The sequence below is a fragment of the Mobula birostris genome, chromosome 11 (assembly GCF_030028105.1).
Source record: "Mobula birostris isolate sMobBir1 chromosome 11, sMobBir1.hap1, whole genome shotgun sequence".
NCBI lineage: Eukaryota > Metazoa > Chordata > Chondrichthyes > Myliobatiformes > Myliobatidae > Mobula > Mobula birostris.
In genome coordinates this window covers 114,647,745-114,660,558 of record NC_092380.1, presented here as the reverse complement: position 1 = coordinate 114,660,558, position 12,814 = coordinate 114,647,745, and the positions used below count along the sequence as shown (strand labels likewise).

At 47.7% G+C, this 12,814-nt stretch overlaps 1 protein-coding gene across 1 annotated transcript in view; it reads right to left on the bottom strand.

The window, feature by feature from the left end:
- Nucleotides 1-12,814, bottom strand: part of mrvi1 (murine retrovirus integration site 1 homolog) — a 272,971-nt gene that overhangs the window by 79,543 nt on the left and 180,614 nt on the right. Inside the window, exon 19 of the mRNA XM_072271388.1 lies at nucleotides 9,075-9,169. Within this exon, the coding sequence (XP_072127489.1) occupies nucleotides 9,075-9,169 (95 nt within the window). The remainder of the gene's footprint in view (nucleotides 1-9,074; nucleotides 9,170-12,814) is intronic.

The following is a 12,814-nucleotide window of genomic DNA, read 5'->3' as shown; positions in this document are numbered from 1 at the left end:
TATGATATGGAGAAGAAGCTGTTGCCCATGTAGCAGGCTCCCCTTCGCCACACAGCTGATGTCCAAAGGAATGGCAGAGACCGATACAGTTTGGTACCAGCTGCATCGCAGGAGGCGCTGGTCAGATTTGAAACCAATGTAGGACTGCGTTACGAACTCCAGCTCTGGATATTTCCCTCTTGGTTTACTCCTGAAGCCTTCCCCGTGAATGGTTATAGCTACAAGGTGGTGGAGGTTTGAGATCAGTTTTGTTTCTCTTCGCTGAGCTGCCAACCACAGTTGACGAGCCCCATCGGCCCAAAGCAGTTGGTTTTAAGGTTCCTGTAATCCATCTTTGCCCCTTCTCCTGTCCGTAGAAATGGTTCTGCTGGGCTTAGTAAGCCAATCATGAAGGCCAGAAGCAGGACTTAGTTGTCAGAGGCTATTTGAGACGTACATCTTCGGGATCATTTAATAGATAGTGAGAGCTCATCCCCAATATTCACCCACTTTCCCTCCCCCCCAGCTATGACAACCTTAAGGAACCAAGATTATTGCAATTACAGTCCTCCTTCTTCATCCATTCACTTCTTTCACCTGTTCCGCCGCCCCCCCCCCCATCACCTGCCAGGTTGTATCCCTCATGATCTTATTCTGGCTTCTGCCCCCTTCCTTTCCAGTCCTGATTAAGAGTCTTGATCTGAAATGTCAACACCTTATTCATTTCCGGAGATGCTACCTGGCCTGCTCAGTTCCTCCAGCATTTTGTGTGTGTTGCCCTGGATTTCCAGCATCTGCAGAATCTCGTGTCACTGGCAGATTTCTCTTGGCAGAGAGCTGGCTGGACCACTGTCTGTACTGCCACACTCTATACATATCAGGTACATAAGCTGGCGAAGTCTGGTCACCACACCTTTCCAAACACCACGGTAGCATAGTGGCCAGTGCAATGCGGATACAGCTCAGGGCGACAGAGTTCAGAGTTGAATTCTAACGCTATCCGTAAGGATTTTGTACATTCCTTCCTGTGAGCTCACGGGTTTCCTCCCACAGTCCAAAGATGCACCAGTGAGTAGGTTAATTGGTCATTGTAAATTGTCCTGTGATTCGGCTAGGGTTAAATTGGTGGATTGCTGGTCTGGAAGGGACAATTCAACGCTGTATCACTCAATCGAATAAAATATAAACTTAGCAGCTCTGACAGCAACATCACCCCCGAATAAGCTGCTGGGAGGACTCAGTGGATAAAGAAACATCTGTCTTGTCCTTTCAGCAGACAATCTGTGGTTCCAGATTCCAGCATCCCCAGTCCCTGGTGTCTTCATTAAGATCTGATATTGTGTTTACAGAGAAGGACAGAATATAGCTACAACATGGGGAAGTAGTGGTTGGTGTAATGTTATTAGAGCACCAGTGACATGGGTTCAATTCCAATTAGATACAGGGCCATAATTAGGTCATTTAGCCCAGCGAGTGTGCTCTGCCATTTCATCTCAGCCTCAATCTCTTGCCTTCTCCCCGTATTCCTTCATGCCATGGCCAATCGAGAATCTATCAACCTCTGCCTTAAACAGACATAAAGTCTTGGCCTCCACAGCTGCCTGTGGCAAAGAATTCCACAGATTCACCACTCTCTGGTGAAAGAAATTCCTCTTCATCTCCATTCTAAAAGGACACCCCTCTATTCTGAGGCTGTGTCCTCTGGTCCAAGACTCTCCCACCATAGGAAACATCCTCTCCATATCCACTCTAACAAGGCCTTTCACCATTCAATAGGCTTCACCGAGGTTAGCCCTCATTCCTCTGAGTTCTGGAGAATACAGGCCTGAAGCCATCAAACGCTCTTCATATGACAAGCCATTCAATCCTGGAATAATTTTTGTGAAGTTAATTTGAACACTCTCCAGTATCAGCACATCTTTCCTAAGGCATGGGGGCCAAAATGGCTCAGAATACTCCAAGTGAGGCCTCACCAGTGCTTTATAAAGCCTCAAAATGACATCCTTGCTTTTACATTCTAGTCCTCTTGAAAAGAATGCTCTTTGCCTTCTTCACCATTGACTCAACCCACAAATTAACCTTTAAGGAATCCTGCACAAGGACTCCCCAGTCCCTTTGCACCTCAGATTTTTGAATTTTCTCTCCATTTAGAAAATAGACTACTCTTTTATTTCTTCTTCCAAAGTGCATGACCATACACTTCCTGACACTGTTTTTCATCTGCCACTTCTTTGCCTATTCTCCTAATCTGTCTAAATTCTTTGGTAACATCTTTGCTTCCTGAAAACTACCTCTTCCTCCACCTATCTTCATATCGCCCACAAATTTTGCAACAAAGGCATCAATTCCATCAGCCTTTGTAAAAAGAATCGGTCCCAACACACACCCCTGTAGAACGACATTGGTCACTGGCAGCCAACCAGAAAAGGCTCCCTTTATTCCCACACTTTGCCTCCTGCCAATCAGCCACTGCTTTATCCATGCTAGAATCTTTCCTGTAATACCACGGGCTCTTAAGTTGTTAAGCAACCTCATGTGTGACACCTTGTCAAAGGCCTTCTGAAAATCCAAGTACACAATATCAACCAATTCTTTTTTGTCTATTTTGCTTATTCATTCTTCAAAAAGTTCCAACAGATGTGTCAGGTAAGATTTTCCCTTAAGGAAACCATACTGACTATGGCCTATTTTATCATGTGCCTTCATGTACTCTGAAACTACATCCTTAAAAATCGACTTCAACATCTTTCCAACCACTGAGGTCAGAATAACTTGCCTATAGTTTCCTTTCGTTTTGCCTCTCTTCCTTCTTGAAGAGTGGAGTGACATTTGCAATTTCCCAGTCTTCCAGAACCATTCTAGAACCTCTAGAAGAAGGGTCTTGGCCTGAAACCGATAGTTTATTTTTTGCCGTAGATGCTGCCTGACCTGCTGAGTTCCTCCGGCATTTTGTGTGTGCTAATTTGGATCTCCAGCATCTGAAGATTTTCTCGTGTTTGCCATTTCAGAATCTAGTGATCCTTGAAAGATCATTACTAATGCCTTCACAATCTCTTTACCCACCTCTTTCAGAACTTTGGAGTGTACACCATCTGGTCCAGATGACTTATCTACCTTCAGACCTTTCAGTTTCCCTAGAACCTTCTCCATGGCAATGGCAACTTAACACACTTCTTCCCCCTGACAACTTGGAACTTCTGCTAGTGTCTTCCGTAGTGAAGACTGATGCAAAATACTTCATCAGTTTGTCCACCATTTCCTTGCCCCCCATTACTACCTCTCCAGCGTCATTTTCCAGTAGTCTGATATCCACTCTCTTCTCTCTTTTACACTTTATGTATCTGCAGAAACCTTTGGTATCCTCTTTAATATTATTGTTTAGCTTACTTTCATATTCCATCTTTTTCTTCTTAATGACCCTTTTAGGGTTAGGGTTCTGTGGATTTTTAAAAGCTTTCCAATCCTTGAATTACCCACTAATCTTTGCTCTATTATATGTACTCTCTAGTGCTTCTATGTTGACTTTGACTTCTCTTGTTAGCCATGGTTGTGTCATCTTGCCTTTAGAATACTTCTTCCTCTTTGGTATGTCTATATCCTGTGCCTTCCGAATTGCTTCCAGAAATTCCAGCCACCGCTGCTTTGCTGTCATCCCTGCCAGGGTTCTTTTCCAAGCAATTCTGTACTCCTTTCTCATGCCTCTGTAATTCCCTTCACTCCACTGTAATACTGATACATCTGACTTTACCTTCTCCTTCTCAAATTCCAGGATGAATTTGATCATATTATGATCACTTTACCCTGAGGGTTCTTTTAACTAAAGCTCTCTAATCAGTTCTGGTTCATTGCACAACACCCAGTCCAGAACTGCTGATCCCCTAGTGGGCTCAACCGCAAGCTGCTCTAAAAAGCCATCTCGTAGGCGTTTTAGAAATCCTCCCTCGTGGACTCCAGCACCAACCTGATTTTCCCAATCCACCTCCATATTGAAATCTACCATGATTATTTTAACATTGCCTTTTTGGCATGCATTTTCTATTTAGATAGATAGATAGATAGATATACTTTATTAATCCTGAGGGAAATTTGGTAGTAAATTTCCCGTAGTAATTTGAAGACCACATCCTTACTACTGTTTTTGGTTCTTTATATAACTCACAATAGGGTTGTTTTACCCTTGCAGTCACCTTTTTCTAATAATTTGATTTCATTTTTTACCAACAGAGCAACACTATCCCCTCTGCCTTCCTGTGTGTGCTTTTGATAGAATGTGTATCCTTGGACATTAAGCTCCCAGCAATAATCTTCTTCCAGCTATGATTCAGTGATGCCTACAACATCATACATGCCAATCTGTTACTGTGCTACGAGTTCTCTATCTTATTCCATATACTGCGTGCATTCAAATATAACACCTCCAGTCCTGTATTCACCCTTTTCGATTTTGTCCACATCTTACAATGCAATTCATCCTGTTGACTGTTATTTTACCCTGTCATCAGCCTCTCCTTGCTTGGAGTCTCACTACCCACTGCCTCCGTTTGTAAACCAACTACCTCATCCTCAGCACTATCATTCCAGTTCCCATCCCCCTGCCAAATTAGTTTCAACCATCCCGAACAACTCGACCCAACCTGCCCCTCGGGCTCAGGTGTAACACTTGCCTTTCGTACAGACCATACCTTCCCCAGAAGAGATCCTAATGATATCAGTAATCTGAAATCCTGCTCCCTGCACCAGTTCCTCAACCACACAGTCATCTGCCAAATCATCTTATTCTTACCCTCACTGGCACGTGGCACAGGTGGCAATCCAGAGATTACTACCCTGGAGATCCTGTTTCTCAGCTTTCTATGTAGCTCCTTAAAATCTCTCTTCAGGACCTCCTCACCTTGTCTACCTCTGTCATTGGTGTCAATATGCATCAAGACTTCTGACTCTTGAGAATGCCATGGACCTGATCCGAGACATCCCCGATCCTGATAGGTTGTCCCCCTCAATAGTATCTAAAGTTGTATACTTATTATTGAGGGGAATGGCTACAGGTGTACTCTGTTCCCTTCCTTCTCCTGACAGTCACCCAGCTACCTATCTCCTGCAGCCTAAGGGTGATTGCCTCCCGGTAGCTCCCGTCTATCACCTCCTCATTCTCCTGTCTGAGCTGAAGGTCACCGAGCTGCAGCTCCAATTCCCATCGCTGTCTGTAAGGAGTTTGTACGTTCTCCCTGTGACCACGTTGTTTCCTCTGAGTGCTCCAGTCTTCTCCCACATCCCAAAGATGTGAGGGTTAGTGTGTTAGTTGTTCCCATGGGTGTAATCGGGCAGTGTGGACTCGATGGACGGGGAGGGCCAGTTACCGTGCTGTATCTCTAAATAAATAAAGTTTATAACCGCGAAGAGTGGGTGTGCCTGGGTGCTAGTGGGGTAAGTAAAGACATCAAACTCTCAGTCCTTGTGGTTAGTGAAAGCATTTTATTGTGCATTCACACTGCAACGCTGGTGCAGGGGTGGCGCAGTCACCAGTGCAGTGAGATGTGCGGTAGAGTTAACAGTACAGGCGGAGGAGACGTTCATTCTGCCACACATGATGTTAAGAGCAACAGAGAGTTAAGGCAAGGGAGCTTTGACGGAGATCGACGGCTACCTCCTCCTCAAAGATGTGTCCCATGGTGAGACTGGATGTACAAGCAACGGTGGGTTAACAAACAAAGTAGCTTCGAATCATTCAGAGTCACAGTGAGTACAAGATGGAAAACAGACCTTCAAGGTATCTGATTGTGGTCTGGTACAGCCATTCAACAGAAACAGAACAAGCTGCAGACAGCACATCCTCCCCAGCACCCACAAAGCTCCAGAGAGACACACATCATGAGCACATCATTCCCCAGCACCCACAAAGCTCCAGAGAGACACACACCACGAGCACATCATTCCCCAGCACCCACAAAGCTCCAGAGAGACGTACATCACAAGCACATCGTTCCCCAGCATCCGTACTATCTACAGGAGCTTCCTCAGGAAGGCAACATCCATCATCAAAGATCCCCACCATCTGAGCCATGCCATCTTCTCATAGTCACCTTCGGGCTGGAGGTACAGAAGCCTGAAGCACAACACCACCTGGTTCCGGAACAGCTACAGTATTGCCCTTCAACCATTCGGTTCCTGGTACTGGTAGAAACTGAATCACTATCTCAGTATAAAACTGTGGTCTCTTTGCACTACAATGGCTTCTTTTCTTATTGTCATAATCGTCTTTTTTCTTGTATGATGTACCTGTGGTAAAACTGTATGCTTTGCTTTGCATCTCTGTTGACATGCTCCTGTGTAGATGGGGAGAGGCTGGACAAACTTGGGTTCTTTTCTCTGGAGGGTCGGAGGCTGATAGAGGTTTTCCAGATTATGAGAGGCATAGATAGAGTCGACAGTCTTCTTCCCCAGGGTTGAAATGTCTAATACCAGGGGCATGTATTTAAGGTGAGAGGGGGTAAATTCAAAGGAGATGTGAGGGGCAAGTTTTTTTTTACACAGAGAGTGGTGGGTGTCTGGAATGAGCTGCCTGGGGTGGTGGTAGAGGCAGATACATTAAAGACTTTTAAGAGACGTTTAAATAGACACATGAATGTGAGAAAAATGGAAGCATATGGATGCTGGGTAAGCAGAAAGGATTAGCGTAGTTAGCCATTCTACTAATTTAGTTGGTTTGGCACAAAATTGTGGGCCAAAGGGCCTGTTCCTGTACTGTTCTGTGTTCAATGTTTCATAACAGTGAACTTGACAATGAACTGTGGACGCTTATACCCAACACATTTATACAGATCAAGAAGCCTATCAAAGCTAGTCCCATTTGCCCAGATTCATCTCATATCCCTCTAAACCAGGGGTTCACAACCATTTTTATGCCTTGGACCAATACTAGCAGGGGTCCATGGACCTCTGGTTGGGAACCCCTACCCTAAACCTTCCCTATCCATTTCTTCTACAAACTGTTTTCCCGCTGAGGTAGATGAAAGCTCTAACAACACATCCATGAGACCCATTCCCCATCCCGACCATGTCTGTGCTATCACACGCAACAGCTTCCCCTCAATGAAGCACTCGGCTGAGTTTGTTCTTTGCCGTCATTACCAAACACATAAATGGTTCAGGACTGAGACCTGCTGTGGAAGAGCCCATAGCAGCAATTCAAAATGTATTATTGGGAAATAGGTGTGTGTGTGTGTGTGTGTGTGTGTGTGTGTGTGTGTGTGTGTGTGTGTGTGTGAGAGAGAGAGAGAGAGAGAGTATTGCAATGTATTATTGGGAAATAGATGTGTGTCAGAGGTATCAGAGAGAGCGGGAGAGTGGGTTTAATATCGTCACATAAAGTGAAAAACTTGCTAGTGTGCACACAGATCAGATCACTACACAGCACATTAAGGTCGAACAAGGTAAAGCAGTAACAATGCAGAATGAAAAGTGTAGGTAGACAATAAAATGCAAGATCATAACGAGGTAGATTGTGAGGTCAGGGGTCTGCTTTATCCTACGAGGGAACCCTCACAGAGATGAGGAGGAACTTTTTTTAATCCAGAGAGTGGTGAATCTGTGGAATTCATTGGCACTGGTGACTGTGGAGGCCAAGCCATTGAGTATATTTAAAGCTGATGTTCTTGATAGTCAGGGCATCAAAGGTTATAGGGAGAAGGCAGGAGAATGGGGTTGAGAGGGATAGTAAATCAGCCATGATGGAATGGTGAAGGAAACTTGATGGGCTGAATGGCCTAATTCTGCTCCTACATCTTATGATCTTATAATCATTCAACACAGGAGAGGAGAACACAAGACCATAAGATACAGGAGCAGAATAAGGCCATTCAGCCCATCGAGTCTGCTCCGTATTGAAGACATGAGGTACTGAAGAGATGGGGTAAAGGAGGGGTGGAAGGGAAGAAACAGGCAGGAGTGGTGTGGAGTCAATGAAACATCGATCACCAGTGGTTAGAAATCCTAGTTAGCAACGGCTCAGGGCTAATTAAACAGTTATATTGATCAGAAGAGGACAGAGTGGTTAGCTCTGTGTGTGGGGTTATTGATTTCCCACACTATCAGTCACGGAAGAGAGCGAGCATGAATGGGACAATGCACAGTAAGTTGAACTCCAAACAAGGGCTCATCACCTGACATGAGATGGAAGATCATAAAAGACAGGAGCAGAATTAGGCCATTTGGCCTATAGAGTCTGCTCTGCCGTTCCATCATGGTTAAACCATTTTTCTTCTCAACCCCATCCTCCTGCTTTCTCCCCGTAGCCTTTGACACCCCGACTATCAAGAACCCATCAACCTCCGTTTTAAATATACTCAATGACTTGGCCTCCACAGCAATCTGTGCCAATGAATTCCACAGATTCACCACTCTCTGACTAAAGAAATTCCTTCTCATCGCTGTTCTAAATGGATTCCCTCAATTCTGAGGCTGTTCCCTCTGGTGCTAGACTCCCCCAATATAGGGAACATCCTCCCCATATCCACTCTATCTAGGCCTATCTGCACAGGATTGGAAAAAGCTGCAGAGAGTTGTAAGCTCAACCAGCTCCATCACAGGCACTGGCCTCCCCTCCATCAAGGACATCTTCAAAAGGTGATGTCTCAAAAAGGCAGCATCCATCATTAAGGACCCCTAATACCCAGGACATGCCCTTTTCTCAATGGAGGAGTTACAGGAGCCTGAAGACCCACACTCAATGTCTCAGGAACAGCTTCTTCCCCTCCACCATCAGATTTCTGAATGGACAGGGAACCCTTCTACACTACCTCACTATTTTTTTCTTTGTTTTTGCTCAGTTTTTGCATTACTTATTTAAATTATATATATATTTCTGATGACATTTTACAGTTTTTAATTATTAGGTAGTGCACTGCACTGCTGCTGCATAACAACAAATTTCACGACATGTGTCAATGATATTAAACCTGCTTCTGATTATGAGCCTACCATGGGGGACCTTGTCAAAGGGCAGTGACACTTTAGAAATGGCCAGCATTAGCCCAGTGCAAGATGTCTTTCCTCAGATCCTAGGGGATCAGCACTATTGCGAATGAGAGACCTTTTACCTTCATCTCCTTGTCCCTGATGGGTGAAGGGGCCTCTTCCTCCCCAGCCTGAAGCGAAGGCACGGCCATTGTCCTGACTGCTGCCATGTCTGGCTCTAGTGGTGGAATCAGGAAAATATCACAGAGACAGAGAGTCATAGAGTACTACAATACAGAAACAGGCCCTTCAGCCCATCTATAATTCTACCTAGTCCCATCCACCCTGATCTGGACATGGCCTTTCATACACTTCCCATCCATGTACCTATCCAAGCTTCTCTTTAATGTTGAAATCAATCTCAGTCCTCCACCTGCACAGGCACCTCGTCTGCACTCTCCTCACCCTCTGAGTGAAGAAGCTCCCTCTTGTATTCCCCTTAAACATTTCAACTTTCACCCCTAACTCATGACCTCTGATTGTAGTCTCACCCAACCTCAGTGGAAAAAGCCTACTTGCATTTACCTCATCCCTATACCCCGCATAATTTTGCAACCTCTATCAAATCTCCCCTTGTTCTCCTGCACTCCAGGGAATCAAGTACTAACTTACTCAACCTTTTCCTATAACTCAGGTCATCAAGTCCTGGCAACATCAGTGTAAATGTTTTCTGTAATTGATTGAAAATTGTTATGCTGACATGTCTGGTCTCCGTACTCTCACCAGTTGGGCATGGTCTTTTTTCCCATCATTGGCAAAGAACGAGCAAAAGATTTGTATTTCTGTAGTGCTGCTGGACTTTCCAAAATGCTTTGTACCCACATAGATTCTGTTGGATTAGTTTGGTCAATTCTTAGATTAGACTGTTTAATTGTTTTACTTTGCAGCTTAACAATTAATTACCTGATTGTATTTTTATAACTACTATACACACGTAACTGTTTAGTATGTTTTCTAGTGGTCACAGTGTATATGTAATTGTTCAGTGTGTCCCCTAGTGGTGACAGTGTGTATATGCAGTTGATCACTGTGTCCCCTAGTGATTGTATTTGCATGATTATGGAGAGCTTGGGAGGCTTCTCTGGTGCTGCACTATGGGGTATCTGATCGGATGACTCATAGTTGAAGGTGCGGATAGAATGTTTCTTATCTATAGGTATTAAATGAGCCGACCACGCAGCCACACTATCCATTTTGCTCCCCTCTCCCTGAATCAACCATACAAACCCCTCCAACCGCATCCCAATCCCAGCTCAGACCCGTCCCTAAACCTACTCCCAACACAACCCCACCCAAATCACATCAACATTCCCAACCACCCCTATACCTACTCACATACCAAACCAACCCTGTCTCAGACCAGACCCCAATCTCACCCCAAATTTGCCCCCATAGCAGCACCAACTCACTTCAACTGTATCCCTAAACCCACTCCAAGCCCACTCTGAACCCAACACATATTCATCCCATAAAATCCGACCAATCCCAACCCAATGCTGTATTCATTCCCCTAAAGCTATTCCCAACACAACCCCTGAAACCTCCATATCCACCCTAATCCTGGCTCAGATCCACCTGTAAGCCCCCTCCCAAACACACCCCAGATCCCACCAACCAACCCTCTCCCAACCACACCCCAGACCACCAACCAACCTCCCAACCACACCCCAGAAAACCAACCAACCCCTCCCAACCACACCCCAGACCACCAACCAACCTCCCAGCCACACCACAGACCACCAACCAACCCCCTCAACCACACCCCAGACCACCAACCAACCTCCCAACCACAGCCCAGACCACCAACCAACCCTCCCAGCCACACCACAGACCACCAACCAACCCCCTCAACCACACCCCAGACCACCAACCAACCTCCCAACCACACCCCAGACCACCAACCAACCTCCCAACCACACCCCAGACCACCAACCAACCCTCCCAACTACATCCCAGACCACCAACACCCTCCCAACCATACCCCAGACCACCAACCAGCCCTCCCAGCCACACCCCAGACCACCAACCAACCCTCCCAACCACACCCCAGAGCACCAAGCTCCCAACCACACCCCAGACCACCAACCAACCCTCCCAACTACATCCCAGACCACCAACACCCTCCCAACCACACCCCAGACCACCAACCAGCCCTCCCAGCCACACCCCAGACCACCAACCAACCCTCCCAACCACACCCCAGACCACCAAGCTCTCAACCACACCCCAGACCACCAACCAACCCTCCCAACCACACCCCAGACCACCAACCAACCCTCCCAACTACATCCCAGACCACCAACACCCTCCCAACCACACCCCAGACCACCAACCAGCCCTCCCAGCCACACCCCAGACCACCAACCAACCCTCCCAACCACACCCCAGAGCACCAACCAACCCTCCCAGCCACACCACAGACCACCAACCAACCCCCTCAACCACACCCCAGACCACCAACCAACCTCCCAGCCACACCACAGACCACCAACCAACCCCTTCAACCACACCCCAGACCACCAACCAACCTCCCAACCACACCCCAGACCACCAACCCACCCTCCCAGCCACACCACAGACCACCAACCAACCCCCTCAACCACACCCCAGACCACCAACCAACCTCCCAACCACACACCAGACCATCAACCAACCCTCCCAACCACACCCCAGACCACCAACCAACCTCCCAACCACACCCCAGACCACCAACCAACCTTCCCAACTACATCCCAGACCACCAACACCCTCCCAACCACACCCCAGACCACCAACCAGCCCTCCCAGCCACACCCCAGACCACCAACCAACCCTCCCAACCACACCGCAGACCACCAACCAACCCTCCCAACCACACCCCAGACCACCAACCAACCCTCCCAACTACATCCCAGACCACCAACACCCTCCCAACCACACCCCAGACCACCAACCAGCCCTCCCAGCCACACCCCAGTCCACCAACCAACCCTCCTAACCACACCCCAGACCACCAACCAAGCTCCCAACCACACCCCAGACCACCAACCAACCCTCCCAACCACACCCCAGACCACCAACCAACCCCTCCCAACCACACCCCAGACCACCAACCAACCCATCCCAACCACACACCAGACTACCAACCAACCCTCCCAACCACACCCCAGACCACCAACCAACCCTCCCAACCACACCCCAGAACACCAACCAACCTCCCAACCACACCCCAGAACACCAACCAACCTCCCAACCACACCAAAGACCAACCAACCCCTCCCAACCACACCCCAGACCACCAACCAACCCCTTCCAACCACACCCCAGACCACCAACCAACCCCTCCCAACCACACCCCAGACCACCAACCAACCCTCCCAGCCACACCACAGACCACCAACCAACCCCCTCAACCACACCCCAGACCACCAACCAACCTCCCAGCCACACCACAGACCACCAACCAACCCCTTCAACCACACCCCAGACCACCAACCAACCTCCCAACCACACCCCAGACCACCAACCCACCCTCCCAGCCACACCACAGACCACCAACCAACCCCCTCAACCACACCCCAGACCACCAACCAACCTCCCAACCACACACCAGACCATCAACCAACCCTCCCAACCACACCCCAGACCACCAACCAACCTCCCAACCACACCCCAGACCACCAACCAACCTTCCCAACTACATCCCAGACCACCAACACCCTCCCAACCACACCCCAGACCACCAACCAGCCCTCCCAGCCACACCCCAGACCACCAACCAACCCTCCCAACCACACCGCAGACCACCAACCAACCCTCCCAACCACACCAAAGACCAACCAAC